At 43.2% G+C, this 25,212-nt stretch overlaps 1 protein-coding gene across 1 annotated transcript; it reads right to left on the bottom strand.

Annotated features, from left to right (window-relative positions):
• Positions 1–9,468: 9,468 nt before the first annotated feature.
• On the bottom strand, positions 9,469–25,009 carry ASAH1 (N-acylsphingosine amidohydrolase 1). Its single transcript, XM_068137458.1, has 14 exons — positions 24,872–25,009; positions 20,883–20,929; positions 20,600–20,690; positions 18,781–18,867; positions 17,706–17,784; positions 16,533–16,607; positions 15,653–15,698; positions 14,190–14,334; positions 12,878–12,932; positions 12,601–12,682; positions 11,859–11,990; positions 11,501–11,624; positions 10,902–10,958; positions 9,469–10,256 (listed from the first exon to the last, which is right to left on the bottom strand). Exons 1-14 carry the CDS (start codon positions 24,947–24,949, stop codon positions 10,167–10,169), a joined length of 1,188 nt encoding a protein of 395 aa, XP_067993559.1. The 5' UTR covers positions 24,950–25,009; the 3' UTR covers positions 9,469–10,166.
• Between the last annotated feature and the right edge of the window lie 203 nt (positions 25,010–25,212).

Genomic DNA, 25,212 nt, shown 5'->3' with positions numbered 1-25,212 from the left:
AATATTTAGTATAGGTAATTTACATAACTTGTGTTTTAAGCTCTTCATAACCTAACAAACCTGGAAACTTGAGTACCTTGCAAAGAAAAAAGCTGGAATGTATGTTTGCTGGAGTGTGCATTTTTACTTGTTAATCTTTTGTAGGTGGTTTATGCCTTCAAAAGGAAATAAAAAGTAAATTTTCACTATTTCTCTAGAAAATACAGGTACTATTAATTCCTTTTATGGGTTAAACATCTGTGTTTAAAAACAATATTGGAAGTAAAGGTTCTAGACACTCTGTGGTCCATGGTTAAAATCCTGAATTCTATTAGGATCTCAATCATCATAGAATTGTCAGTGTTGGAAAGGACCTCAAGGATCATCTAGTTCCACCCCTCCTGCCATGGGCTGGGACACTTTCTACTAGATCAGGTTGCCCAGAGCCACATCCAGCCTGGCCTTAAAAACATCCAGGGATGAGGCTTCTACACCTCCCTAGGCAACCTGTTCAGTGTCTCACCACTCTCATGGGGAAGAGCTTCTTCCTAATGTCTAATCTAACTCTACCCTACTTTAGATGGGATCCATGCTCCCTAGTCCTGTTATTACCTGACACCCTAAAAAGTTCCTCACCAGCTTTTTTCTAGGCCCCCTTCAGATACTGGAAGGTCACATTAAGGCTTCCACAGAGCCTTCTCTTTTCCAGACTGAACAACCCTTTCAGCCTGTCTTCATAGGAGAGGTGCTCCAGACTCTGATCATCCTCTTATTTTCATTGCTGTAGGAAGAATTTAGATTTGAAAATACTTCAAAGGTTTGTGACTGCAGTGCAGCCACTGCAGGAAGAGGTGACTATAAAAATATCCCTGAGATTAGCTCTGCCCTTGCTTGTGATTTATACTGTGGTTCTTGGGTATGCTCCTTTGTTGTCCTGTCACATCAGAAAATGCAAAGGAGCAGGACTACTTGCTGGTACCTGCTGTGTTTAGTCTGTGGGAAATGTTTACAGTGAATAATACCTACAGGTTTCCTTGCCAGTGTCTATAACCTTAGTGCAGTTACTCGTGGCAGTGCTCAGCCTGTGTGAAAGTGTGGAACCACATCACCAGAAAACACCAAAGAGCTTTCTAAACTAAGGAGAGGGATGGTCTGGCTGGTAGCACCACTTTCAGAAACAGGAAATCACACTCACCTGTGCAAGTTGTGGCTAACAACACCATGAGTTGTTCAGCCAGGACAGTTAACCTCCATGTAGCAGAGGTAAATCTCCATGTAGCAAAGGTGTTGCTCAGCTAGGTGTCTGCCTGTTTGGTGGCTGGGAGGCAGTTCTGTATGGGATCGTGCTGTGCTGCTTCAGAGCAGAAGTGAAAAATCACAAGCCCCCCAAAAAAGGAAGTCAAGCATGGTTTGAGCAGGTTATGTGTGACTGCAGGTTGCCCTGGCACCAAGGGCCGTGGGAAGCAGGATTTCTGCTGGTATGTTGTTGCAGTGTTGTGTAACAGACATTGTTGAAAGCAGGAGCTTGAGGTGGAGATAGGCAAAGTCAGTTGGCTGCATTTCAAACCCATTTGGGTGGCTGGGGTGTTTATCTCCAATGGTATGGGCATGCACTGCACTCACAGGCTACTTGATGAAAAGGAGGCAGATAACCAACTGAACAGCCTTGTGGGGAGAAATAAATACAGTCTGATCAGAGGCTGAAGGAGAAAATGTGTGCATTGCTGCTTTGGGGGGCACAAGTATAATCAAGATATTCACAGACCAAATGGATCATGTTTTACCTGTTGGCAGAGCAGAAGTTGGTGTATGTGGCCTAGTGGGAGCTTGTGGTGTGCATCTTGGGTACATGGCAGCTGGTATAAGTTGTTTTATTGTCCTCTCTAGGCTCCTGTTTTGCCCTTCCTTGGACAGGCATGTGGAAGCTACATTCTGCAATATCTTACATTCTCCACACCGGCTGATAGCCAGCCCTCAGTTTAGAAAGCAAAGTCTCTAGCTGTCTAGCTTGTGCATTCAAGCACTGCAAAATGAGAAAACACCTGGCTTACAACAGATGCTCAGATGTAGGTTGCTGCCCTGTACATGCAGGGTGCTCAATCACACAATCATAGCTCTCTTCTGTTTCCCCATGCTGGCCCTTTCACAATATCTCTGCCTCAGCCACCATGTCAGGGGTTATTGTTCAGGGTGTTATTATGGCCCTTAGCCCTGTTTATTTTGTGAACCATCCAAACCTTGCATTGAGATGATTAATTTTCTTAACAGTTTTCCTGGGATGCTCTCCCTGTATTATTTAATTCCACAATCCTTGGAGGCATGCTGGTATCAAACTACAGCCCATGTCTGAGGGCTTTAGACCTCATCTCGTATTAGAATAGAATAGAATAGAATAGAATAGACCAGGTTGGAAGAGACCTTCAAGATCATCGCGTCCAACCTATCACCCAACACCACCTAATCAACTAACCCATGTAACCAAGCACCCTGTCAAGTCTCCTCCTGAACACCTCCAGTGACGGCGACTCCACCACCTCCCCGGGCAGCCCATTCCAATGGGCAATCACTCTCTCCGTGTAAAACTTCCTCCTGACCTCCAGCCTGAACTTCCCCTGGCGCAGCCCGAGACTGTGTCCTCCTGTTCTGGTGCTGGCCGCCTGGGAGAAGAGACCAACCTCTGCCTGTTTACAACCCCCCTTCAGGTAGTTGTAGAGAGCAATAAGGTCACCCCTGAGTCTCCTCCTCTCCAGGCCAAGCAGCCCCAGCTCCCTCAGTCTCTCCTCATAGGGCCCATGTTCCAAGCCCCTCACCAACTTCGTTGCCCTTCTCTGGACTCGTTCCAGCAAGTCAACATCCTTCCTAAACTGAGGGGCCCAGAACTGGACACAGTACTCGAGGTGTGGCCTAACCAGTGCAGTGTACAGGGTTTATGTCATAATCTTCCTGATGTGTAGAAAGATAGAGGATATTGTGCATATGTGTTACATATGGAGCTCTGAGGTACAGAATGTGGAATCAAGACTGGTGGACACTTTTGAAAGCCTGAACCAAGATATAAATCCCTGGAGGCGTTCAAGAGGGGATTGGATGTGGCACTTGGTGCCATGGATTAGTAGTCATGAGGTCTGTGGTGACAGGTTGGACTTGATGATCTTTGAGGTCTTTTCCAACCTTATTGATTCTATGATTCTACAGTACTTTATATGATTGCAGCATTGCTCCCTCTGTTGCCATTGTATACAACTTCCAGTATACAACTACTGGTATCACAGACTGAGTAGTGGCCAAATAACACAACCTGCTGGGCTGCCTGTCAGCACCTGGCAGAAGTCATCCTAGTTGGTACTTAAGAGTTGCTTGGTCTGTAACACCCTCCTTTCTCTTGCAAGGCACTGATCTGCTGATAAAAGCTGGAACACAGCAGAAGACTTTCTCTTTCATTATACCATCCTCATTCATTATGAGAACTGCAACCTGTCCTGTGCAGTGAGTGGAGCAAGGTGTGCCCAGGTGGCTAAGAAGGCCAATGGCATCCTGGCCTGTATCAGGAATGGTGTGGCCAGCAGGAGCAGGGAAGTCATTCTGCCCCTGTATTCAGCACTGGTTAGGCCACACCTCGAGTACTGTGTCCAGTTCTGGGCCCCTCAATTTAAGGAGGACACTGATACTCTTGAATGTGTCCAGAGAAGGACAATGAGGCTGGTGAGAGGCCTCGAGCACAAGCCCTATGAGGAGAGGCTAAGGGAGCTGGGATTGTTTAGTCTGGAGAAGAGGAGGCTCAGGGGAGACCTTCTTGCTGTCTATGACTACCTGAAGGGTGGTTGTAGCCAGGTGGGGCTTGGTCTCTTCTCGCAGGCAACTAGCACCAGAACAAGGGGACACAGTCTCAAACTGCATCAGGGGAAATTTAGGCTCAAGGTGAGGAGAAAGTTCTTCACAGAGAGAGTTGTTAGCCATTGGAATGTGCTGCCCAGGGAGGTGGTGGAGTCGCTGTCCCTGGAGTTGTTCAAAAAGGGACTGGATGTGGCACTTGAGGCCATGGTTTAGTAGTCATGAGGTGTTGGGTGACAGGTTGGACTTGATGATCTTTGAGGTCTTTTCCAACCTTACTGATTCTATGATTCTAAGGGATCTCTGTACATGGATTTTTGAGACTATACAAAGAGACTGTAACCCATCTGAAAAGGAAGGAGAATGAGTGGCTGCTGTGCTTGTTAGCACCTGGACACTTTACAGCCTTAGTATACATTTAGTGTGGCTTATCTTTCTCTTCAATTTAAAGAATGTTTGCTTAGGCTAATATGTATTTTTAATGTCAATATTCTTTTCTTAGGAAATCCATTTAGCTCTACCACCTCTCAGCATAATTTGACAAAATGTGGTACCAGCAGTTACTAACCACACAGGCTGCTGCAGGCAGGGAGGCACAGTTTCGTTGGGGTTTCAGATGACAGCCAAGGAGGTCTTAATTTAAGGATTAATGGGGTCACTAGAGAAGTATACTGCAGTTGTTAAAGCTTCATAGCTCTTTTCTGTCTTCTTGTTCTGTTTTACTTCTCTTTGCTTTGATATCTCCTGACACACTGTCTCCTGCTCCTCTCTGGCTGGTTGTCTCCCCACTCCAGTCTCTTCTTTTCCCCACATGGTCCACACAGAAGGCATATCTTCTGCAGCTGGATGTGGCTATCTTCAGAAAACTCTTTCCAGCTCTCAGGACATGGTGCATGTGCACCTCTTGCAGGAGTGCAGATGTAGCATTTTGGGAACTAAGTTTATGCAGATGATATGTAACTACTTAAAGGTTTAAACAGGGGTGTAATTCAGACAGTGGGTGTAGCCTGAGAAAAGGCTATGTCTAATCCAAATACCTCCAGGTACCTGAATTAAAGTTCTGCTTTAAAAACAAGCCACCAGTTCGGCACTTCACTACAGCTCAGTGCTTTGATCTATTTTTATTATTACAGGCCAAAAAAATTAATCTTTGGTTTACATTTCTTAACAAGATGATCCATTTTCACCGAATCACAAACAGGGAAATGTCTAGGGAGGTTTTTTTCTCTACATTGGGTGTCTGCCTAATAGAGAAAGCTTAGGAAAATCAAAAGAAAGACAAGACTGATAGTGGAAGACCTTGAGCAAGCCTTGTGACTGGAGTTACCTCAAACACACAACACCCCACAGTGGCAGCCTCACTACTGGGAGTCTTCTGCCAACACATAACCCTTGAACCATAAGCCCAAACTTTGCAAAACAAATGAGACCGAGAGAGATGAGGCTATATACCATTAATGTCACTCAGAGCTGATTTGGTGTAGATCACAAAATGCCCTGAGTACAGTGCTTCTCACTATGTAAACAGACTAACTCCTTTCTAATTACTGTCCTCTCTTCTGAGTAACAGTGTGGGAGCAGACTTAGCTACAAAAGACCTTTAGAATCTTTGATACCACAAGTTATGACGGTCTGAAAAATGGGTAGGCAGACCTAAAGGGAACGGCTGCATGATCTGATGCTTTCACAGTATTGGGCCAACTGGTATGTTGTGTTTCCAGAGTCTTTCAACAGTCAAAGGCTGTTTCTCATAAAATGTGTAAATATCTGGAGTCTTCTTCCCACAGCAAATTGTGGTTTCTGCCACTGCTTTGGTCGAGCATTACTCTTTCTGGCTCGTCTTGTTCTTCTGGTGCCAAGGATGAGAGGTTTTGCTGCTTGGAAAGCTTGGATGTGCCTTTCTCACAAATGCTTGTCCTCCGAAACCAGAAGAGAGTTCATATGATGATTCATGGCATCAGCAGGTCATTTATGTGCTCTTGTCACTAAAATGAAATCCATGCTTTTAAGCTTTTTGTTCATAGAATCAATAAGGTTGGAAAAGACCTCAGAGATCATCAAGGCCAACCTGTCACCCAACACCTTGTGACTAACTAAACCACGGTTTCAAGTGCCACATCCAATCCCCTCTTGAACACCTCCAGGGTCAGTGACTCCACCACCTCCCTGGGCAGCACATTCCAATGGCTAACAACTCTTTCTCTGAAGAACTTTCTCCTCACCTCCAGCCTAAACTTCCCCTGGTGCAGTTTGAGACTGTGTCCTCTTGTTCTGGTACTGGTTGCCTGGGAGAAGAGACCAACCCCCACCTGGCTACAACCTCCCTTCAGAGAGCAACAAGGCCTCCCCTGAGCTTCCAGGCTAAACAACCCCAGCTCTCTTAGCCTCTCCTCATAGGGCTTGTGCTCAAGGCCTCTCACCAGCCTTGTTGCCCTTCTCAGGACATGTTCAAGTGTCTCAGGTCCTTCTTAAACTGAGGGCCCCAGAACTGGACAGAGTACTCAAGGTGTGGCCTAACCAGTGCTGAGTATAGGGGCATCTGATTTCTTTCTTTCTCTGTCCACCAGTAGCCTGAAGAGCTGGCTGTATGAAGGTGGCACAGGTCTTTGTGCTGGGAGGGAAGAGTATCTTGGTTTAAGTTGTGGTGTCGGCCTTAAGCTCTTATATGCTCCCTGTCAGTCCACTCTCCATCATGTCTACTAGCTCCAGCTCAAGTCGTCTATTTACTCTTTCTGCTTCCTTATCGGATACTTTCCAGGGCACCTGCAGGTTCTGCACTGGAGTTTTGCTTCTAAAAGCAGCGCATTAACTTGTAACTGATGCCAATGCAAACTCACTTGCATGTGTGTCCCAAAGTTACTGCTTCAATTTGATAGAATCAAATTATCTTCCTGGATTTTCCTGCCATCAGTAGCTACCAGCATTTTGCCTTTTGACATGGGAGATGCCATTCTTCCCTCTTTCAAATAGTTTGAATGGGGCATCACTGCATGGCTTTCCTAAATTCTGGAGATGAAACTGGCATAATTTTTTTGCTTTTAATGCCAGCACCCAAACAAATGCTTTTTCTTTCCTGCAACATCTTCTTTAATCAAGTCCACAACAAACTCTATTGACTCTTTGTCCTTACATTAATGGTAAAAATCTGCTGGGAACTAAAATTACTGAGGCTATTCACAGAACTAGACTATGCAGTAATGGTAAAGTATTTGTTATGTTGCTTACTTCTTTTTTTTTCTCCCCAGCTATTTGATGATTTTTCACAACAGAACTAGGAAAGCTGTGTAAATCTATCAAGCTTAAAAGAGAAAAATACATATGGTGATTTAATTGACCTGGGGAGAAAACTCAAGGCCCCCAAAAAGCCTCAGTGAAACCACTCTGAGTGTTTGTGAGGTAAATGAAGGAACACACCCACTTTCACCTTTTGTGTCTTCCTCTTTAAAAAACAAGAAGCTAAATTATCTTCCAATGTTGCAAGTAGCTGCATACATCTCTTCAGTGAACTGCCCTGAGCTCCCACTACTGTGCCTAGGGCAGCAGAAGCAGGGGGAGGGCAGTAAACTGATACTAAAAATAGATGTCTTCAACGTGAGGAAATTAACTTCTTGTCAGGCTTGAGAAAAACCTTCCTAACAAGTGCTTTCAGAGGTGGCAGATAAAGGTTAAATCAATAAGCAATTAATCACATTCATTGCTTTTCCTATATTAAGGCAGCCACAGTAAAACATGGTGGCTGGGGGATTTGTTTTCAAATGGTTTCATTTATTTTACTCAATAGCAGGCGGAGGCAATCAGGCTCTGGACAGACATCCCTGGGATTTAGCTGTGCTTTTGCAATTGTAAAGCAATTTCCAGTGTGGAAATGTGGATTGTCTTACACAAGGGACATACCAAAAGCTCATTAGTTAATGACTTTAAATAGTCTGCACTGCTCCACACAGGCTTAAATGGGACAGGACTAATTAAGCAAGTGAACTTAATTATTTTTAAATGACAAAGCAATTTGATTAGGGCTGTTACGCAACTAATTCCAAGTAAATCTCAACAAGCCCCTACCAAACTCGGAAGTGTATGATGTGCTCTTCAGAGCACAGACTGTAACATCTGACTTGGTTTAGCTGTTGCATGAATCAAATGGCCCAGAGGCTGCATTTCACAAGATTACACCTAGGATACTAGGTTTTGGAAGGGACCTCGAAGATCAAGTCCAACCTCCCTGCCAGCACCAGACCACCTAGAGTAGGTCACACAGGAACACATCCAGGTGGGTTTTGAGAGCCTCTAGAGAAGGAGACTCCCCAACATCTCTGGGCAGTCTGTTCCAGTGTTCTGTCACCTCATGTGCTATCTGGCAGGTGCTCCCATTTCTGTGTACATGCATTTTGCCCTGATCTAATTCATGCTGTGTTGATTTTGGCTTACATATGTTCAACATACATGATTGAGATTAAAAGTGGTCTCTGGTAATGCCATGATGCTAACACAGTTCTCTTTGCATACTTCACTTTAAACCCACCTAGCTGTACGGGTAGACTGCTCCTTCTTTGAATGTTAAATAGTGGGATGCTGATTTCTCTGTGCTCTCTGCCTGTCAGTGCTCTACAGCCCTTTGAGTTGCCTCTTGCTGTGTGACTACAGGCAATGTTCTAAGTTCTAGGATATCAGTGCTTAATTTCCTTCAGCCAGAAGTCATGTTGCTTTATCAGCTGCTAAAATTATTTGGGAAATAACATTCCTTTTGTCCTTGCTTCTTCCAGTGTTGATGGATGCAGAGCCTCTAATAAGAGTAGAGTTGCTGTGAAGTATTAACCTAGTTACTGAAACAAGGGACAATTACAGCTTGGAAGGGACTTGAAGGATCACTTGGCAAAAGCATAGTCTAAACAAGATGGTCCAGCACCCTGTCCAGCTGATCTTAAAACTGTCCAATGTTGGGGAATCCATTACTTTCCTGAGAAAATTACTACAGTGTCTTATTGTTTTCATTGTGAACAATTTTCTCATGTGTCTAACTGGCATCTCCCCAGAAGTAACTTATACCAAAGGTCTTTCCCAACTTAACTGATTCCACTATTCCTTGTCTTTTCCATGGGACCCTTTGTAAAAAGGGAATCTCCAGCTCCTTTGTAAGCATCCTTTCAATACTGGAACAGGGTGATCTCAGGCTGAATGAACCAAGTGGTCTCAGCCTTTGCTCACATGGCAGGCCTCTGAGTCATTTGATCATCTTTGTGATCCTTCTCTGGGCTCTGTTCACATCACTTTGTGTCTTTTGTGTAGCAGGGACCAAGACCGAACACAGTATTCTAGGTGTGGCCTGAGTGAGATAGGACTTCATTTCTCCTAGTGATGCCCTTGTTGATGCAACCCAGCATCCTGTTGACTTTCTGTGTCACAGCATCACACTGTTCACTCCTACTGACCTTCCTGTCCACTGGATTCCCCAAGTCTCTTTCCACAGAGCTGCTTCCCAGCTGGGTAACAGCTTTAACTGCCAGTTTAAGAAAGAAAACAGGTTTCCAGGCACTTTAATTCAGTCTATTTGGAAGTGAATGACCTTTCTGCCATGTGATATGTAGCATACATGGTAACTTCCACTGAGGGAAGAAATCAGTGCATGTGTATTTTGGTCAAAGAAAGTAAATCTTAACAATATTTGTTGTATTAGTATTTATTTTTTTTTTGAGACAACAGAAAAATCTGTATTAAAAATAATTTGTTAACAGGCCAAGAGTGAGCTTCAGCAAAGGATCTGTTAATCAGTGAAAAGACTTTTTTTTCTGGCTTAGAACTCACTTTAGATATTTCCCAAGACCTTGTTTCTGCAACTGGATATGACACTTGCTAAGTTATAACAAAGTATCTTAGATATATCTCCTCATACTGGACCAGAACTTTAGCAATTCACCTTAGTGCTTAGGAAAGAATAACAGAACTGTACTGTCCTAGGTGGCTGCCTTATACCCAGGTCTTTGTCATGCTTGGTAGGTGCCGTTTTACCTCATGTGGCTTTAGAAGTATTTTAGATAAAAAGACCCAACCAAACAACAAAAAACTCCAATCATGAACCAAACCAGGAACACTGTCAAGACTGAAGAGATCTAGAGCTAACTGCTGAACTCATTTGGCAGAACGGACTGAAATCAAACCAGCCAGCCATTAGTATCCATTTCTTGCCAGCAGAACTGCTGATCAGAAAGGTTCTCCACTATTAGAAGCTCATTGACATTTCTGTTTAGCCATTAGATTTCTGCAGAAAGGAGTCAGACTGAGGAATCTCTTTCCAGAAGTGTTTTTTTCTCAGAGGATTTCCAATTCAGACAAGCAGCTGCCAACATAAGCAAGGTACAGGGCTACCAAGGACTACAGGGATCTGGGCATTCCCGCAGGTAAGTCTCTGTGTGGCCCTTGTCCACCGCCATCAACGTTGTGCACACAGTCAGCTAAGAGGCAGATGGGAGGAAGAAGAAAGAGGGAAAAAAAGCCTCATTAAAACAATTAGTGAAAATCTCTCTGATATTAGCAGGTCAACTGAAATGAAAATTTACCTTAGTCCACAACATACCAGTATGAATAGCTTGTGTCCTTAGCCAAGAATGTTGCCTCCACTTAATATAGTAACTAAACTTTGTAATTTGAAAGCTTTTCTCACTCCTGTAGTCATTTTATTAAACCCAAAAATCTTGAGTTCAGGCTAAACATCTGTTACAGGAAGAACATGCCTAAACCTTGAGGTATACTAACTTGTTTCATGCTCCTTGTAATGACACACAGGTATCACAGGTCAATTCAGGTTAGAAAGGTCTTCTAAGATGTCTGTAGGTCAAATGCTGCCTCAAACCAGAGCCAGTTATGAGGAAAGGGCTCAAGCTACTTGGAGTTTTAAAGCTGTAGAGCCCTTGGAAAATGGCCATTCCAGCAATCAGATTTTGCTTTCACAAAGTAATGTGGAATTTGTTTCATTTTCCCCATAGATGTTTTCATCTGAAAACCCCCTGAATGTACCACCCCTGAATGTGACCTCCTCTTTAGATGCAGTCAGTGGTCTTCATACCAACTCTATCATTCCAAAAAACCAGAAGCATTACCTTATTGAGAACAGGCTTTGTGGAGAGGACATCATAAATGGTTGGTAAGGAGATGTTCTGAAAGAAAATAATACATCGATGTTAATGGACATTAACCTTTCAGTGTAAATACTGATAGCTGTAACCATTTTACTGCTTAATTAGACTGTAAGATAAAGCTTTAGGTGTGATAGACACACATCTTGAAATCAGAAGAACACGGGCTGCAAAACCTCAAGCAGAATAATCTCAGTACAGCATGAGACACTTGAGTGTCAGTGGTTGCTGCCTGATGGTATGTGTCTGAATTTTACTGGTGATAAAACAGCCCAGGAAACACTGAAAATCTCTCTCAGTGTATCTCCAGGTTTATCAGCTTACATAGGCAGCCAGAACAAATGCTTGCAGGAAACCCAGCCAGAGGAAGAGAAAGCCTGAAACTAAAAAGCCAGCCATTACTTTATCACCCAGAAGCACAGATGAAGGGGCACTAAACTGTCAGCCACTTTGGTCATTACAGCTGTGAGTGCAAATGCCCTGAATGCTCCTGGCTGTGTCAGATAAGCACTATCATCTGGGAGTTTCACAACAGCAAGATGAGGCACTCAGAGGATGTTTACCTCTTGCATTGTCTGGTTCAGGCATTTCATTGCAGGTGTTCTACGATTATCCAAGATTAGAGGAGGCTTCCAGCGATCATAGTTTGTCTCTAACACATACCACGTGCCTCTCTTGATATCAAGGCTGGAAAACAAGGAGACAGTTGTGTTTTGCTTCTCTAAGTACCCAGTAAGTAGACATGTAGTATATACTGTAACAGCCAGGTCATTTATTTTAGGCTTGCTGTGATACTTTTCAGTGATGCTCAAGAAGTGAGTTCTTACACAATGGAAATCAGGAGAAACATAGGACACAATTATTGGCAGAACCTGTCCCCTTCTGGAAGGCTGAGCCAGGTGTCAGGTCAAGCATACTCACTCCCAGATATCCAGCGCTGCTGTCCTGGAACGAGTTATCACACACCCCTCTCCAGAATTTTTTCCACCTAGTATAAAGTAAGCTGGAGCCAGCAGTCTTGTGTTGGCCAGTCTGTCTTTTGCATCTTGGTAACTGCAGATAACAAACCAGTGTTGGACTACTGGATGCTATAAATGGTTCAGGTACTGAAGAATGAGTTTCACAGACACGATAAAAGTTTGGGTGATTACAGCTTTCTTCCCCTTTCATGCACATGTGAGAAGACTGTATCACAATGAAGGAACACATGTAAGCAAAGCTCCTGCAGTCAAGAATCTTTGTACATAAACTATAGCTGCTGAGAGGTACTCTTTGCTCTTTTTCTTCATTTGAAACAGGAATAATAAGGGGACAGGCTGGATCATCTCATACCTAATTATCTACTGCATGAGAGCTTTGTTTCTATTTACTTCCTGTAATATACTGCTACCTGTTGGATGTGTCTTGATGCAGAATGCTGTTGTGCATTCAGCTAAGTTCATCAGAAAAAAACCCCAAACCAATCTGAGAAAACAATTTGAAGAGTTTTAAGGGATCATGTGTGATGCCTGCACCCCACCAGAGTACCAATAAAACCAGAACTATTTGATGTTAAGGCTTCTAGGAAGAGATCTGTATCACTTAGGTAGTAAACACACATCTACAATATTCATGCCAGTTGAAAGCAAAGCAGAGCAGCAGACCATTTTAGGGGAGGGAATACCTTGTAGCATTCTCTAATACTGTTCTGGTAAGAAAGCCCATCCACATACCATCTCTTCTACCAAGGAACCATTCGAAGATTCCTGCAAAACACCACTGGTTACAATCATTTGTTTGCAGAAGGTTCACTCATGCTGTTCTAATTTTCACAGCCTCTAAATTTCATTGAGCTTCATCTTACTTATGTGGAATGTTTTCACCATTTGTGTGCCTATTCATGAAGGTATACCCAAGTCCTGGAAAACTTGTACAGAGAGAAAGAAAGGAGCATTACTCACCGATATAACCACCATCGAGACTGAAACGCTCATTCATCGTCAGAGTGAACAAGTCCTGAAAAACATTACATAAGTCAACATTCATTCAGCAGCAGCCCATTAAACCCAGCAGCAAACCAGAGGCAGCACTGCAGTTTACATGCCAATCAAGCTTCTTGTTTGTTAGACTCTTCCCCTTTGAGCAATAGGCTGCAAGATCAAGCCCACGTGAAGAATCTCATTTATCGCTGATGAGTAAGCAGAAATGGTAATTTTTGGCCTGGCACAGCAATCCAGCAAACTGTGCTTTTATGTTAAGCAAGTCAAGCCTGTGGCCATTTCTCTCTTGGTCCTTTTTCTATCACTTACTTATAAGCTTTCCCTCCCCTGCTGTAAGTCACCTTCTTCCCAGATCTCTGAATACTGCCCTAATATGAAGGCAGATTGTCAAGTCCCAGTGCTAAGTACACCCTGACATGTTACTGCCATTCACGTGGGCATGCAGCTGTACACAGCTCAATCCACATTCCTTGCAACATGCAATTTAAACTCAAATCCCAGTCTTCTCCAAGTACTGCTTCCTTCAGAGGAAAAATGGAATTCAGCTGCACTGGAAAGATATTTCCCTTATGAGGAAAGGCTGAGGGAGCTGGGTCTCTTTAGCTTGGAGAAGAGGAAGCTGAGAGGTGACCTCATTAATGTTTATAAACATGAGAAGGGCGAGTGTGAGGAGGATGGAGCCAGGCTCTCATCAGTTACGTTCTGTGATAGGACAAGGGGCAGTGGGTGCAAGGTAGAGCACAGGAGGTTCCACATGAACATAAAGGAAGAACTTTTTTCACTGTGAAGATGACAAAACACTGAAATGGGTTGCCCAGAGAGGCTGTGAAGTCTTCTCTGGAGACATTCAAAACCCACCTGGACACGTTCCTGTGTGACCTACTCCAGGTAACCCTGCTCTTGCAGGGGGGTTGAACCAGGTGATATTTTGAGGTCACTCCCAACCCCTAATGTTCTATGATTCTGTGATTTTTCCAAATGGACTCTACCCAATTTATTTGACCAGAAGACAAAAATAAATGGATACAATGGATTTATGCCAAAATACTCCACTAATAAAAGAGGGCCACCTATAATAGAGGACAAAGACACAGCATGTAGAAAAAGAGTTGTGGTAAGCTGGAGACCCTGGAATAGTTCTGAGATAACAAGCAAGAGACTCCAACCACTTGAGCACATTGGATTCACTCCTTTTTGTGTTCAGAATTCAGTATTTTTTTAAAAGAATTGTCCAAACATAAATATTTAGGCAAGGCCCCCTCCTCATACTTACTGGTTTGACTCCAGACACCATGCCTATGTATCCTGCAAAATTTGTAGACTTAAATACTGTTTTGTTGTTTCTCTGGAAGTCCAAATTTACCACCAGAGGCTTCAGTTCCCGAGTTATAGTCCAGGAATTATTTTTAACATCCCACCTGCAGAAGACAGTACAGTATTGGAAACTTTCCTTAGTAGCTTTTAAAGCTTCCCCTACACAGCAGGCAGACTTCCTCTGCGTGATGCCTGTCCTCTATCTTACTCACAGCAGCCAGTGTTAAGCAGTATTAAGCAGCACCATTACAGCTGGTCTGTTTTGAACACATGTAACTTTGTTCTACTCCTATTGGCAAAGGGGGGGCTGCTACAATGAACAGCCTGTGACACCAAACCTACTGTATCCTGAAAGCATGTGTGGTTTGTTCTGCTGCAGGAGCTGGTTCCTTCCAGTTCTTACTTTTCAAAGAGAGAAAAGAAACCACATATACTGAATTTGCTATACAAGAAGGGAAGCTCCAAATCCAGTTTGTAAGATAACCCAGAACAAGGAGTTCTTGCCAAACAAACAAGAGGGTAGTAAAGAATGCTAAATTCTCTAGAAACATAAAGGTTCTGGGAACAGCTTTGAAAGTTGTGCCTTAATTTTCAGGGAGCCTCTTCCCAGTACTTCTGACAAGTTGGTGAAGTTCAACCTAAGCCAAATTATGGAACAGGTCAAGTGGCAGCTGATAACATTTGAGTTTTTTGATAGACAAGTAATAATTTCAATGAAGATGGACATTTAAATTCCATCTGGGCATTGAGAGTCACCTGGATGAGTGACATTACTAAGTATACTAAGATAAATGTAATCACTGAACTGCTGATGAGGTATGAAAGGAGAACCAAAGGGGAATCTAGTGATGGGCAACACACTACAGAGCTTGTATCCAAAGGAATGATACTGTTAGATCTTTGGAATACAAATAACTGGCTTCTGAGCAGAAATGATGAATGGTGGGAAGTGCCAGCAGAGCACAGCACAGTAACTAGGGGGACAGTTTGGAAACAAAACAACCAGAAAACCATGCCCCAATCCAATCCAGATTTTGCTGCATGCACTAAAATGGACATTGTCCCATCACATAAAGAACAAGATATGTATCACACCTCAGAGATAATGGTACATGGGTCCTTGTTTGGTTCAAGACAGTTTTAGTTCAAGCTGAGAAAACACAAAGTAACACTGAACACAACTAATCCACATAGTCATTCCTGACATGCTTGGAGTAGTTTGACAGAAGATGAGCAGAACAATTCTTTTGTTCCTTTTAAGCTTTTTTTTCCCCCCACAACATGCAATGCAGAATTCCTTGTCACAATCCAGTTAATCATAATCCAACATTCAATTCAGCATTCAGACTCACAGAATGGATGTCCAGACAGCTTTTTTCTTTGGGTTTAAAAAAAAAACAAGGCACAAATGTAGGTACTTACCCAAGAAACAGTCCAAAATCCAAGTTTCTGGCATGGTATAGTTTCCCTACATAACAATAAACAAACAAACAAATCAACAAAAAATTCTCAAGAAAGAGACAAAAATTTCAGCTTGGAAACCAAGGAAATAAATAAAGCAGAAAGAATACCTGGGAAAGTAAGCAGGGGGAAAAAAAACCCCAAACCACAACATTGTCAAGTTGCCCTTTATGTAAGCACAGAAAAACAGTGGGGTTTTGTTCAATCAGAGGTTTGCCATAAGTGGAATCAAGTAATCTTGTAAAGTGCCCTCCGTCTCAGCCTCAGGGGCCTTCCACATCATCTTAATGCAGTGGTAATACCATAAACTTCCTCTAAAAGTGAGAGGCCTGTAAGCCCTCTGAGAAACCCTCAGAAATTTCTTAAGCTGGAACAGGTGCAGATAAAGGCTGCAGAACTGAGTAAGAGAAGAAGTGAGTCTCTTCTGTTAACGCAGGCTATCCACTTTTGCTAGCACCGTGCACATGTGAGAGCTAGAACCTAGATGCAAAAATAATAGCACTGGAATCCCTCATGGCACTGAGACAGCATCAGGTGTCTGGCCCATGCTTCTTTACCTCTGGAAAAAGCAAATGCCACTTACTAAAAATACCCAAACACCTAGGCACCACAAGAAAATCTTAACAAAACCAAACCATCTTTAGAAGTATTTTTGCCTTTATTTTTAATATAAGTAACCTGTGATCTCTAATTCCCTTCTCAAGGAATACCTGTTTATTACCTCTGCTTTTAGTCTCTTCTGCCAGACCTTCTTGCCTGCAGTTGAGGACTATGTGTCATTGAGAGGCAGACTCTCTCCTACATAAGGCAAAACTGTTAACACTATTCTGGGTTGCATTACCTGTTTTATCTTCTGCCACTATGGATGTACACACAGTAAAAATTTCATAGAAGATGTTAAAAATAACAATTTCCCCTAGAACAAAAAGAAATATGAGTTCAGTAATTTGAAACATGAACAGGAGAAAAAAAAATGGTTAGAAAAGATGAATACTGCAAGTTTCAACATTCTATAGTATTTCTCAGTAATTTCTGTTCAAATCTCACTTGGTGTTGAAATAAATGGTTCAGCAAAATCTGCTTGAAAGGCAAAGAGAATCCCCTGGCCTTCCCGTGCAGAAGGCTGAGAGTCATTGCTACTTCCATCCCTGGGAACTTGCAAAGAAGCTGTAAAATTCACTTTAAAGAAGAACGCTGTTATATGTACCACTGCTCCCATGTAAGAGCTTCTGACTAATGCCCAGTGTCGTGCTCCTTTAGGAGGAAAACAGTGGAAGAAAGTCTACAGACCTCCCCTGTCTCAATTCCAGAAGAACTCAGTGTCTCCTTCTCACCTGAAACTGTGTTCTTATGCCTTTAGGAAGGCAGGAGGACATGGCAAGGATCACAAGGGAAAGAAAGCACAGCATAAAACTGGGCCTTGCCTTCTTGGTATGCCAACGGCAGCCGCACAGATGAATGGGAAACCCAGAGATTCAAGGAATCTCCCAAATTTTGGGGAATGAATAGAACAGAACAGAACAGAACAGAATAGAATAGAATAGACCAGACCAGGTTGGAAAAGACCTTTGAGATCATCAAGTCCAACCCATCGCCCAACACCATCTAATCAACTAAACCATGGCACCAAGCAGCCCATCCAGTCTCTTCCTAAACACCTCCAGTGATGGTAACTCCACCACCTCCCAGGGCAGCACATTCCAATGGCAAATATCTCTTTCTATGAAGAATTTCTTCCTAACATCCAGCTGAGACTTGCTCCAGTTCCCAAAACTCAGGAGTGTGAAGCTGCATCTCTACAGAGAAATTCCAGCACAATGAAAAGCTTATGTAATTTATTGCCATTCTCCTCTAAAATACTGTTCTCATTGAGGTGCAATTTATAGCTTTATCTGCTTAATCTATTTAAGCAACAGAGGTCTACATTTATATCTGCAGACTCATACACAGCAGTTTTAAACAAGTCTGGTTTCCTAGTTTTCCACTACATTAATAAAGTGTTGGAAACTATTACCCAGAGGAATCCCAGATGAATTTGCAATCCCTTGGAGTTCTTCATTGAAAGGATAAGGAAGCGTGGCAGTCAGGTGAGCCTGAAAGCAAAAGTTGTAGGTTGCTGCTGTAACTTAAAGCTATTTTGTTACTTAAAACAACCCCCTCACCAATAGTTCTGTCCTTCTCACAACTATTACATTGAGTATGTAATTCTTCTGCAGCCTGTAGAACTCCAGGGTATTTGTAAAGTACTTGGAAGACAAGTACATCTTAGGGAAAGTAAAAACTGTTGCTTATCCAAATATTGACATGTGAGCAATGGAGATTAGCACAGTATCTGAATTACCATTAACAGCAATAGACAGAACAGTGAAGTAGGACTCTTACATGTTAAGAGCTCAACTGGAACTGAGCTTGACGTCAGTGCTTGAGGGAATCCCTAACTTTCACACATTGATATGACTACCTGCATATGCTACCTTTATGTCAGCCCCACTCACACACATAGGGATACAAATGAAGCATGACCAGCACGACCTAAGGCTGCTGCAAATGAAGACAGGGGACAGATTTGATTTGATGCCGTCTCTTGTGCCACACTTCTTTCCCCCTGTCCTTATTCTGTGCCAAAGATTATTTTCATCAGAACCCAATTATTCTTTAAGGTGAGGCTTGGTCAAAGCTGCCCCTATAATATGACATTTATTGTAGTTTTCAAAACCTGATTTTATTCTACTGCTTAAAAGGGGTTGAACACAGCAAAGGGAATTTCAGCAAAGTGATTTCTTACAGTGAGGAAGTCAGTAGCATACAGGTCTAGCATGACTAATCTGAATTGGTAAAGACCTTAGAAAAAAATCAGAGCAAGGGGCACATGCATTCATGTTTAATGGTTTCAGAGTAATTCAGAGTAGGCAAGAAGGCCAAAATTCACCAGAAAGGCAACACTTCAGAGTAACTCTTCAAAACTGCATTTTAGTTCTGGGACTGGAAGAATTATCATTTATAAAGTTCTTAATTGGTAAATTAAATAGCATTCCAAACCTGGTAGTCTGAATATACAGTAATAAAATAATTGAGCTGAAAATACTTACTATTTTGTGATCCACTATGTCAACAACTTTGCCGCTGGGGAAGAAGGTATTTGCTATGTCTTTAATATTCTGGACCACAACCTTCAGCTAAAAAGAACAAGAGCTTTTGCTGAGTAAAAAATCTTGAGAACAGAACACTAACAGAACTTCTTCACATACCTTTCAAAAAAACCATTCTGGTGAGAAAATATGTATTTAAGGAGAGTGCTCCTCTACTCAGCTCTGGTGAGACCCCACCTGGAGTACTGTGTCCAGTTCTGGAGCCCCTATTACAAGAGGGATATGGAGGTGCTGGAAGGTGTCCAGAGAAGGGCCATGAGGATGATCAGAGGGCTGGAGCACCTCTCCTATGAGGACAGACTGAAGGAGTTGGGGCTGTTCAGTCTGCAGAAGAGAAGGCTCCGAGGTGACCTAATTGTGGCCTTCCAGTATCTGAAGGGGGCCTACAGGAAGGCTGGGAAGGGACTTCTCAGGATCTCAGGTAGTGATAGGACTAGGGGGAATGGAATGAAGCTGGAGGTGGGGAGATTCAGGCTGGATGTGAGGAGGAGGTTCTTCACCATGAGAGTGGTGAAGCCCTGGAATGGGTTGTCCAGGGAGGTGGTTGAGGCCCCGTTCCTGGAGGTGTTTAAGAGCAGGCTGGATGAGGCTCTGGCCAGCCTGATCTAGTGTGGGGTGTCGCTGCCCATGGCAGGGGGGTTGGAACTAGATGATCCTTGTGGTCCCTTCCAACCCTGAATGATACTATGATAAATGTGGTGTTCTTGGTGAAAAAAACACTGCCAGCTCCCCATTAAAGAGTCACTCTTCGAGCTTTGTTCAAGTAACTTCCTAGATTCGATCTGATGTGTCTCTACCACAGAAAACAAGTCAGAGGAAAAAGCCATCCTTGTCTTCTGCTCCTTTGATCACACAATTCTATCTTTAAAAATCTTAATAAAAAATTCTGATGAAGCACTAATCTTGAAGCCAAAAGGACTCAATAATTTCTTTTAGCAGTACATGCTTTCCGTTTGCAACATAAATGGCCACAAACAGAGCTCCACTCTATGTGATCTAACTCCAAAGAACGCAAGAGAGAAAACCTTTCAGAATTCAAGATGCAGCCTGAAGCTTCCAACACCCACTGGCTTAAGTGAGACTTCTAAAATAAGTCCTGTGGTGTAAATTGAATTCGTCTGGCTTTCAGAGTTGACAGGTCAAAGTCAGCAGTGACACAGCAAAAATCCTTGGCCTTTTTGGAGAAATCAGTATTACTGCATTGAATTTTCAGCAACCTTCAGGACTGCTGTTCTAAGTAGTCTGGAACAGGCTTCAGTATTCTCAAGTCTCACTGCACTTTACCGAGGCTCACCATTTGGTGCATGCCTCCCTCTTCATTCTGTATTATTTCATGCCTACAGAGCTTTGACAAATGAAAGCCTGCTTTATCACATCATCACAGAATCCATCTGGTTGGAAAAGACCTCAAAGATCATCCAGTCCAACCTTCAACCCAGCACTGAAGGGTCAACACTAAACCATGTCCCTAAGCACCAGATCCACATGCTGCTTTAAAACCCACCTGTCACACCATTTTTTAGTTCCTCTACACCACAGACATCAGTGCCTCTATGCCCCAGCTCAAGTGTTGGAACAGAAAAAGAAGTTATACATAATCAAGCAGTTATTTTAGTCTAGAATCATATTAAAAAGGGCAACTAGAAATATTACTCCTTTCAGAGACTTTTGGTACAGGTATTCCTTCCCAACCCCTTCTTCAAAACAAAAAGCTACATGCTAGTTTTATACTGGCTGAAGGGAGCTCTGTGTTTCATACCTCTGTCTTTTTGTCATGCATCAAGTTATCCCATCTTTTACTGGGAGGTAAATCAAGATTTATGACATAGGTGGGTACATTCCCTTTGAACCTGAAAGATAAAATACCAGTGTTCAAAAGTAGAGTTGAGAACACATTTGACAAAACAGGAGCTTCCCACCTCTAACTAGCATTTTCTAGATTTGCAACTGGAACAAGTTACACAAAAAACCCCAACCCTGTTCAGACTTGCAAATCACTTCTTTTCTGTAGTTTGTTAGACAAGTTGAATCAGACTACTCACGTTGGTCCTGAAGGAGGATATGTTTTACTCCTGCACTCTTCTCCATACTGTAAAGACAGTGAAACATTAATGTTTGGCTCCCTTCTTAAAACACATTAGTCTAGCAGACTTAATTTTGGACTAAACCTTTAAGGACTAGTCAGCTACTTCAATGCATGAGGACTTGATGATAAAGGACGATAAAGTCGTGGGACTCTGGATAGAGTGGACAGAACACAGGAGGTAGGGGACAAACAGCAGACCGACCTTCAGACAGCTTGCTTAATGCAGTCCAAGGCAAGCACAAGTTTATGACATATACACAAACTCGTATTTACTCAGGGGGATTCAATGAGAACTTCATAAGCAAATGCTTTAGACAAGTTCAGAAACCTTAAATCTCAGTATGGTCCACTCTGTGCCACTCAATGCATAATCTCATAGCATCGTTCGTAATTACGCTTAGCGTTAAGCTGGGGAAGAGAAAGCACACTGAACTCTGGGCAAATTACTCAGCAGGAGGAAGGAACTGAGCTCCACAGCACAGCTTTTTTATGTCATGTGGAACAGTGCTGCTGAACTGCTGCTAGAGGTGACGAGAGGTGCATTTCAGGAATGTAGATGAAACCTGGTTACCTTCATTCTTGTAAGCATGGCTAGTTAAAAATGAAAGTTGACAACTGTATTTAGGCACCCTGAAAGTGAGCGCAAGGGTGTTTTCCCATCAATTACATGAAGCATGCATATATATACATAAACACATACACACCACAATTATAACTGCATGTTTTACCCAGTGAAATACAAACAAATGCCTATTAGCTGCTCCTGTGCTTTAAGCCAGTTGAGAGTAGACCAGATTGGTCCCTGAGCTATCTGAGCAGATCAGTAAGAACAGTTCCTAAGGACACACTGTGTGTCCCACCAAGGAAAGGAAAGGTATAGATGCTACCCCAGGAGTCTATACAGAGGTTCCCAAAGCCCAAGTTTTCAGGAGTCAAAACAGAAACAAAAATATGTAGGGATCCCTCCATCACTTCCCCCTCTTTCTGCCCTCAATTTGCAACAGTTATTTGGCTGTATTAATCAGACTATTTTACTAGTTTGTTCTTGCCATGCATTCTGGCTCTAGCAAAAACTGATGCGATCTCCAGCAGCTACGTACCTGGGACAAACAACATCCATGCTCTCTTTGCACTAATCACATTATCTCTTTTGAATGCATTAAGCTAGAAAACACAATGCCTTACACAATGCCATGGACTTTAAACACTGACACAGTTTGTTACAACTGGACATGGGAATTTTGAAGTGGGATTGGCTTCTCTGTGTTGTTGGGTGTTTTCTTTTTCCATTGTTTCCAAGAGCTGGGAGAAAGCATAAGAATAACTTTGGTTTTCCTACACAAGGTGAAGGTATAGGACCATCAGTTATGCATCTCCTAGATGTCTCTGTGCTGCAGTTAGAGTCTTTCCTTAGCTGGAACAGAAGATCAAACACAACAGGCCATTTAATTTTCAAAACGAGGAAGTTTCATAACATGGAGGGTAGGAGAGGATATCAGATGACTAATTAGGCAACAAAAGTCAGCATCTTCTTGCGAAGCCAAGCAAATACTTAACAGTATTAAATGCAATTGGCTCGTGAAATTTTCCAACCTGAAACACTAAAATCAATTAGAAGAAGTGACATTATGTGCACATCTTTCAATGGATGCAGAGATTTGGACCTTCTGGAAATATCTGCTGTCAAAAGATAGATCCAGCCTGTGACAAAAAAACCTATCTGAAATGGGTGAAAGTTTACTTGATCTGTTGCTATAGTTCATGCAAATACAGAGGAAAGAGTGGTGACCATGCAAAACTGATTTCAGAGGACCTTAAGTGATATTCAGGTGCTAAATGTTATGTCACTCCTGGTGCTCTCTCTCTTGAGGTTTTAATCTTGTATTTGAAGCTATTTTTATCTTCCCAGCCTTTTGCAACCTAAGCCACATAAGAGGTGGAGAAAGTGACAGTTAAAGGAGGAGTTAATGGAGAGACAGAGAAAATGTTCCCTACTCACCTATCAGTAATTTCAGACTTCTCACCTGTCTTTGAAAAAGTAAGCTAAGGAAACCAGTAGTTCCCAAAACAACCCACACATCTTCCAAAACTGCTAGCATTGACTGAGATATCTGAAGAAAGCAAGGAATATGAACAGTTTCTTTAAGTAAGTTATTACATGCTGCCACATAAGCAGTAATTTGAAAAGACGTCATGTCAACCAGAAATACAGATGGATTTTGTGTTGGGTTTTTTGTTGGCTTTGTTTAGTTTTACAACAAAGGTCCAGTGAGGAAGAAAAAAAAAACCTTACCCTTTTGCAATCACCTAAAGACTAACTGTTAACCTTTCTGGCAAGGTGAAATGAAAAAGAAACAAAAAGAAAAGAAAGATATCTTTTGATACCCAAAGAGTTTTCTTACAGCAACAGAAAAACCACCAGGCACTTCCTATCACTAGACTGAAATAAGCAGCTATGAAATTAGTGCTGCGGTCAGGGAGATCTTCCCCAATGCAGAAGCTTGACACTGAAAGAGGAATAGAAAATGCTGTTTGAGAGAAGAAGGCACTGCTTCCAGCATGACAACATCACCTTAAGTTTCCAACGTGACAAGACAGAGGTGGTCTCCTAGAAAGACCTAGCAGAGACTGGCTCCAAATAGAAGGTCATGGAATCAGTAAGGTTGGAAAAGACCTCAGAGATCATCAAGTCCAACCTGTCACCCAACCCCTCTATCAATTTGCTTTTCAAACATGCATGGAACTCCCTGGGAAGAATACAGCTGTTCTTGAATGATGAATAAATACTTTTTGTTCTGTTTTTTTTAAAATTGCCTGCTACTAGCAGGTTGCCTATTTTGTTCACCTGATGGACTTCTGACTTTCAAACTTGCATTTAGGCAGTAAGACATAAAATGGATGTGCGGCAGCATAGTATCAAAACACTAAAAGAAAGAGAACAGAGTGGACAAGAATGAGAATGTGGTATGGTGAAAGATGGATACAGTAAGAAAAAATGGAAGTAGCACAGAGCATTTATATAATGAAAAAGAAATGAGAAGAAATAGAAATGAATGACAAATGAAAAGAAATAGAGGGGAAGAGGAACCAAATAGCAAGTTGTCACTCTTTCTCATCTTCATGTTTACAATTAAAATCCCCTCTTTGAGCTATGAAATACGATTCCCTAATTGTAAAAGAATATTTTGAAATCCAGAGATATTTAAAAATGTGTCCTCTTCACGGGAGCAGATTCAGAAACCGAAGAGATCAAAGAGGGCTTTGCTGCTTCAGGAATAAAAACGCACATCAGGAAGAGCAGCTTCCAGCAGATGGAAGCCAGTCTGCTCCAGCTACCTCCCCGCTCCCCGCCCCGACTTTGCAACTGCACCAGAAGTTAAAAGCTTCACCTAGTCAGTTAAAAAACCCCAACCAACGACAGAAAAGGACACCCTCAGCCCACCTGCTCTCCATTGCTCCCCTCGGGGGAAGCCACGACGACTACTCTCGGCAGGTTCAAGAGCCTATGCACTTTTAACAAGCCCTCCTTAACCTCCCCTTAGAAAATCATGACTTTGGCATAACATTACAATATTTACATTATAGACGTATATGAAACTCAACGCAGGAACGAGCAAGGACCTGCAAAACACACCCGATAAACATCGAGACTTGCAACCGCAGCCACGGCCGCGCCGGTTGCCAGAGGAGCCATTTAAAGGTACCCAGCTGGTGCGGGCAGCGAGACCCTCCCTTCAGTTCACAGGGGTGAATGTGAAGGCACGTTCGGCTTCCTGCGTGGGGAAGAGCGGCAAAGGCCAGCTCCCCGCACGCCCAGCCGGTCCGCCGGAGCCCCGTCAGCTCCTCGGGCGGGGCCGGCCGCATCCCAGTCCGCCACCTGCCCCGGAGACGGCCGGCGGCGATCCGACCCGCGCCACCCCCTTGCCCTCACGTCGTCAGGCTCACCGGGTCCGGCGCCCAGACTAGCTGCGCCAGGACGAGCAGCGCGGCGGGCGACAGCAGCGCCCGGCCCCAGTCCGCCATCGTCCTTCCCGGCTCGGCTCAGCGCTTCCCGGTGTGGCGCCCCACATGACACCGCCCCGCCCCACCGGGCACAGCAGGGAGGCGGGGGCGGTACGGCCGGAACGGCGGCAGCGGCGGCGGGGCCCTACCGCCGCCGCCGCCCGGGTTGTACTGTCACCGCCCAGGCCCTCCTTTTCATTTGTAATAAAGCAGAGGAACCGATTTTCCGTCATACTTCCAAAAGAGGGAGGTTCCACACAAGAAATTCTGCAGTAGAATCGCCT

The sequence above is a fragment of the Melanerpes formicivorus genome, unplaced genomic scaffold, assembly GCF_026170545.1.
Source record: "Melanerpes formicivorus ecotype bairdi unplaced genomic scaffold, bMelFor1.0.p_v2 SCAF_4, whole genome shotgun sequence".
Taxonomy (NCBI): domain Eukaryota; kingdom Metazoa; phylum Chordata; class Aves; order Piciformes; family Picidae; genus Melanerpes; species Melanerpes formicivorus.
This window is presented reverse-complemented; position numbering and strand designations above follow the sequence as displayed.

What these genes read in the sequence shown, in the direction of transcription:
- ASAH1 (XM_068137458.1), bottom strand. Translation starts at nt 24,949, where the DNA reads ATGGCGGACTGGGGCCGGGCGCTGCTGTCGCCCGCCGCGCTGCTCGTC. An exon ending in TCTCGATGGTGGTTATATCG is followed by an intron (nt 12,683 to 12,877) that starts GTGAGTAATGCT and finishes GGTGTTTTGCAG; the next exon opens with GAATCTTCGAATGGTTCCTT. An exon ending in TGAACCAGACAATGCAAGAG is followed by an intron (nt 10,959 to 11,500) that starts GTAAACATCCTC and finishes ATTTTCTTTCAG; the next exon opens with AACATCTCCTTACCAACCAT.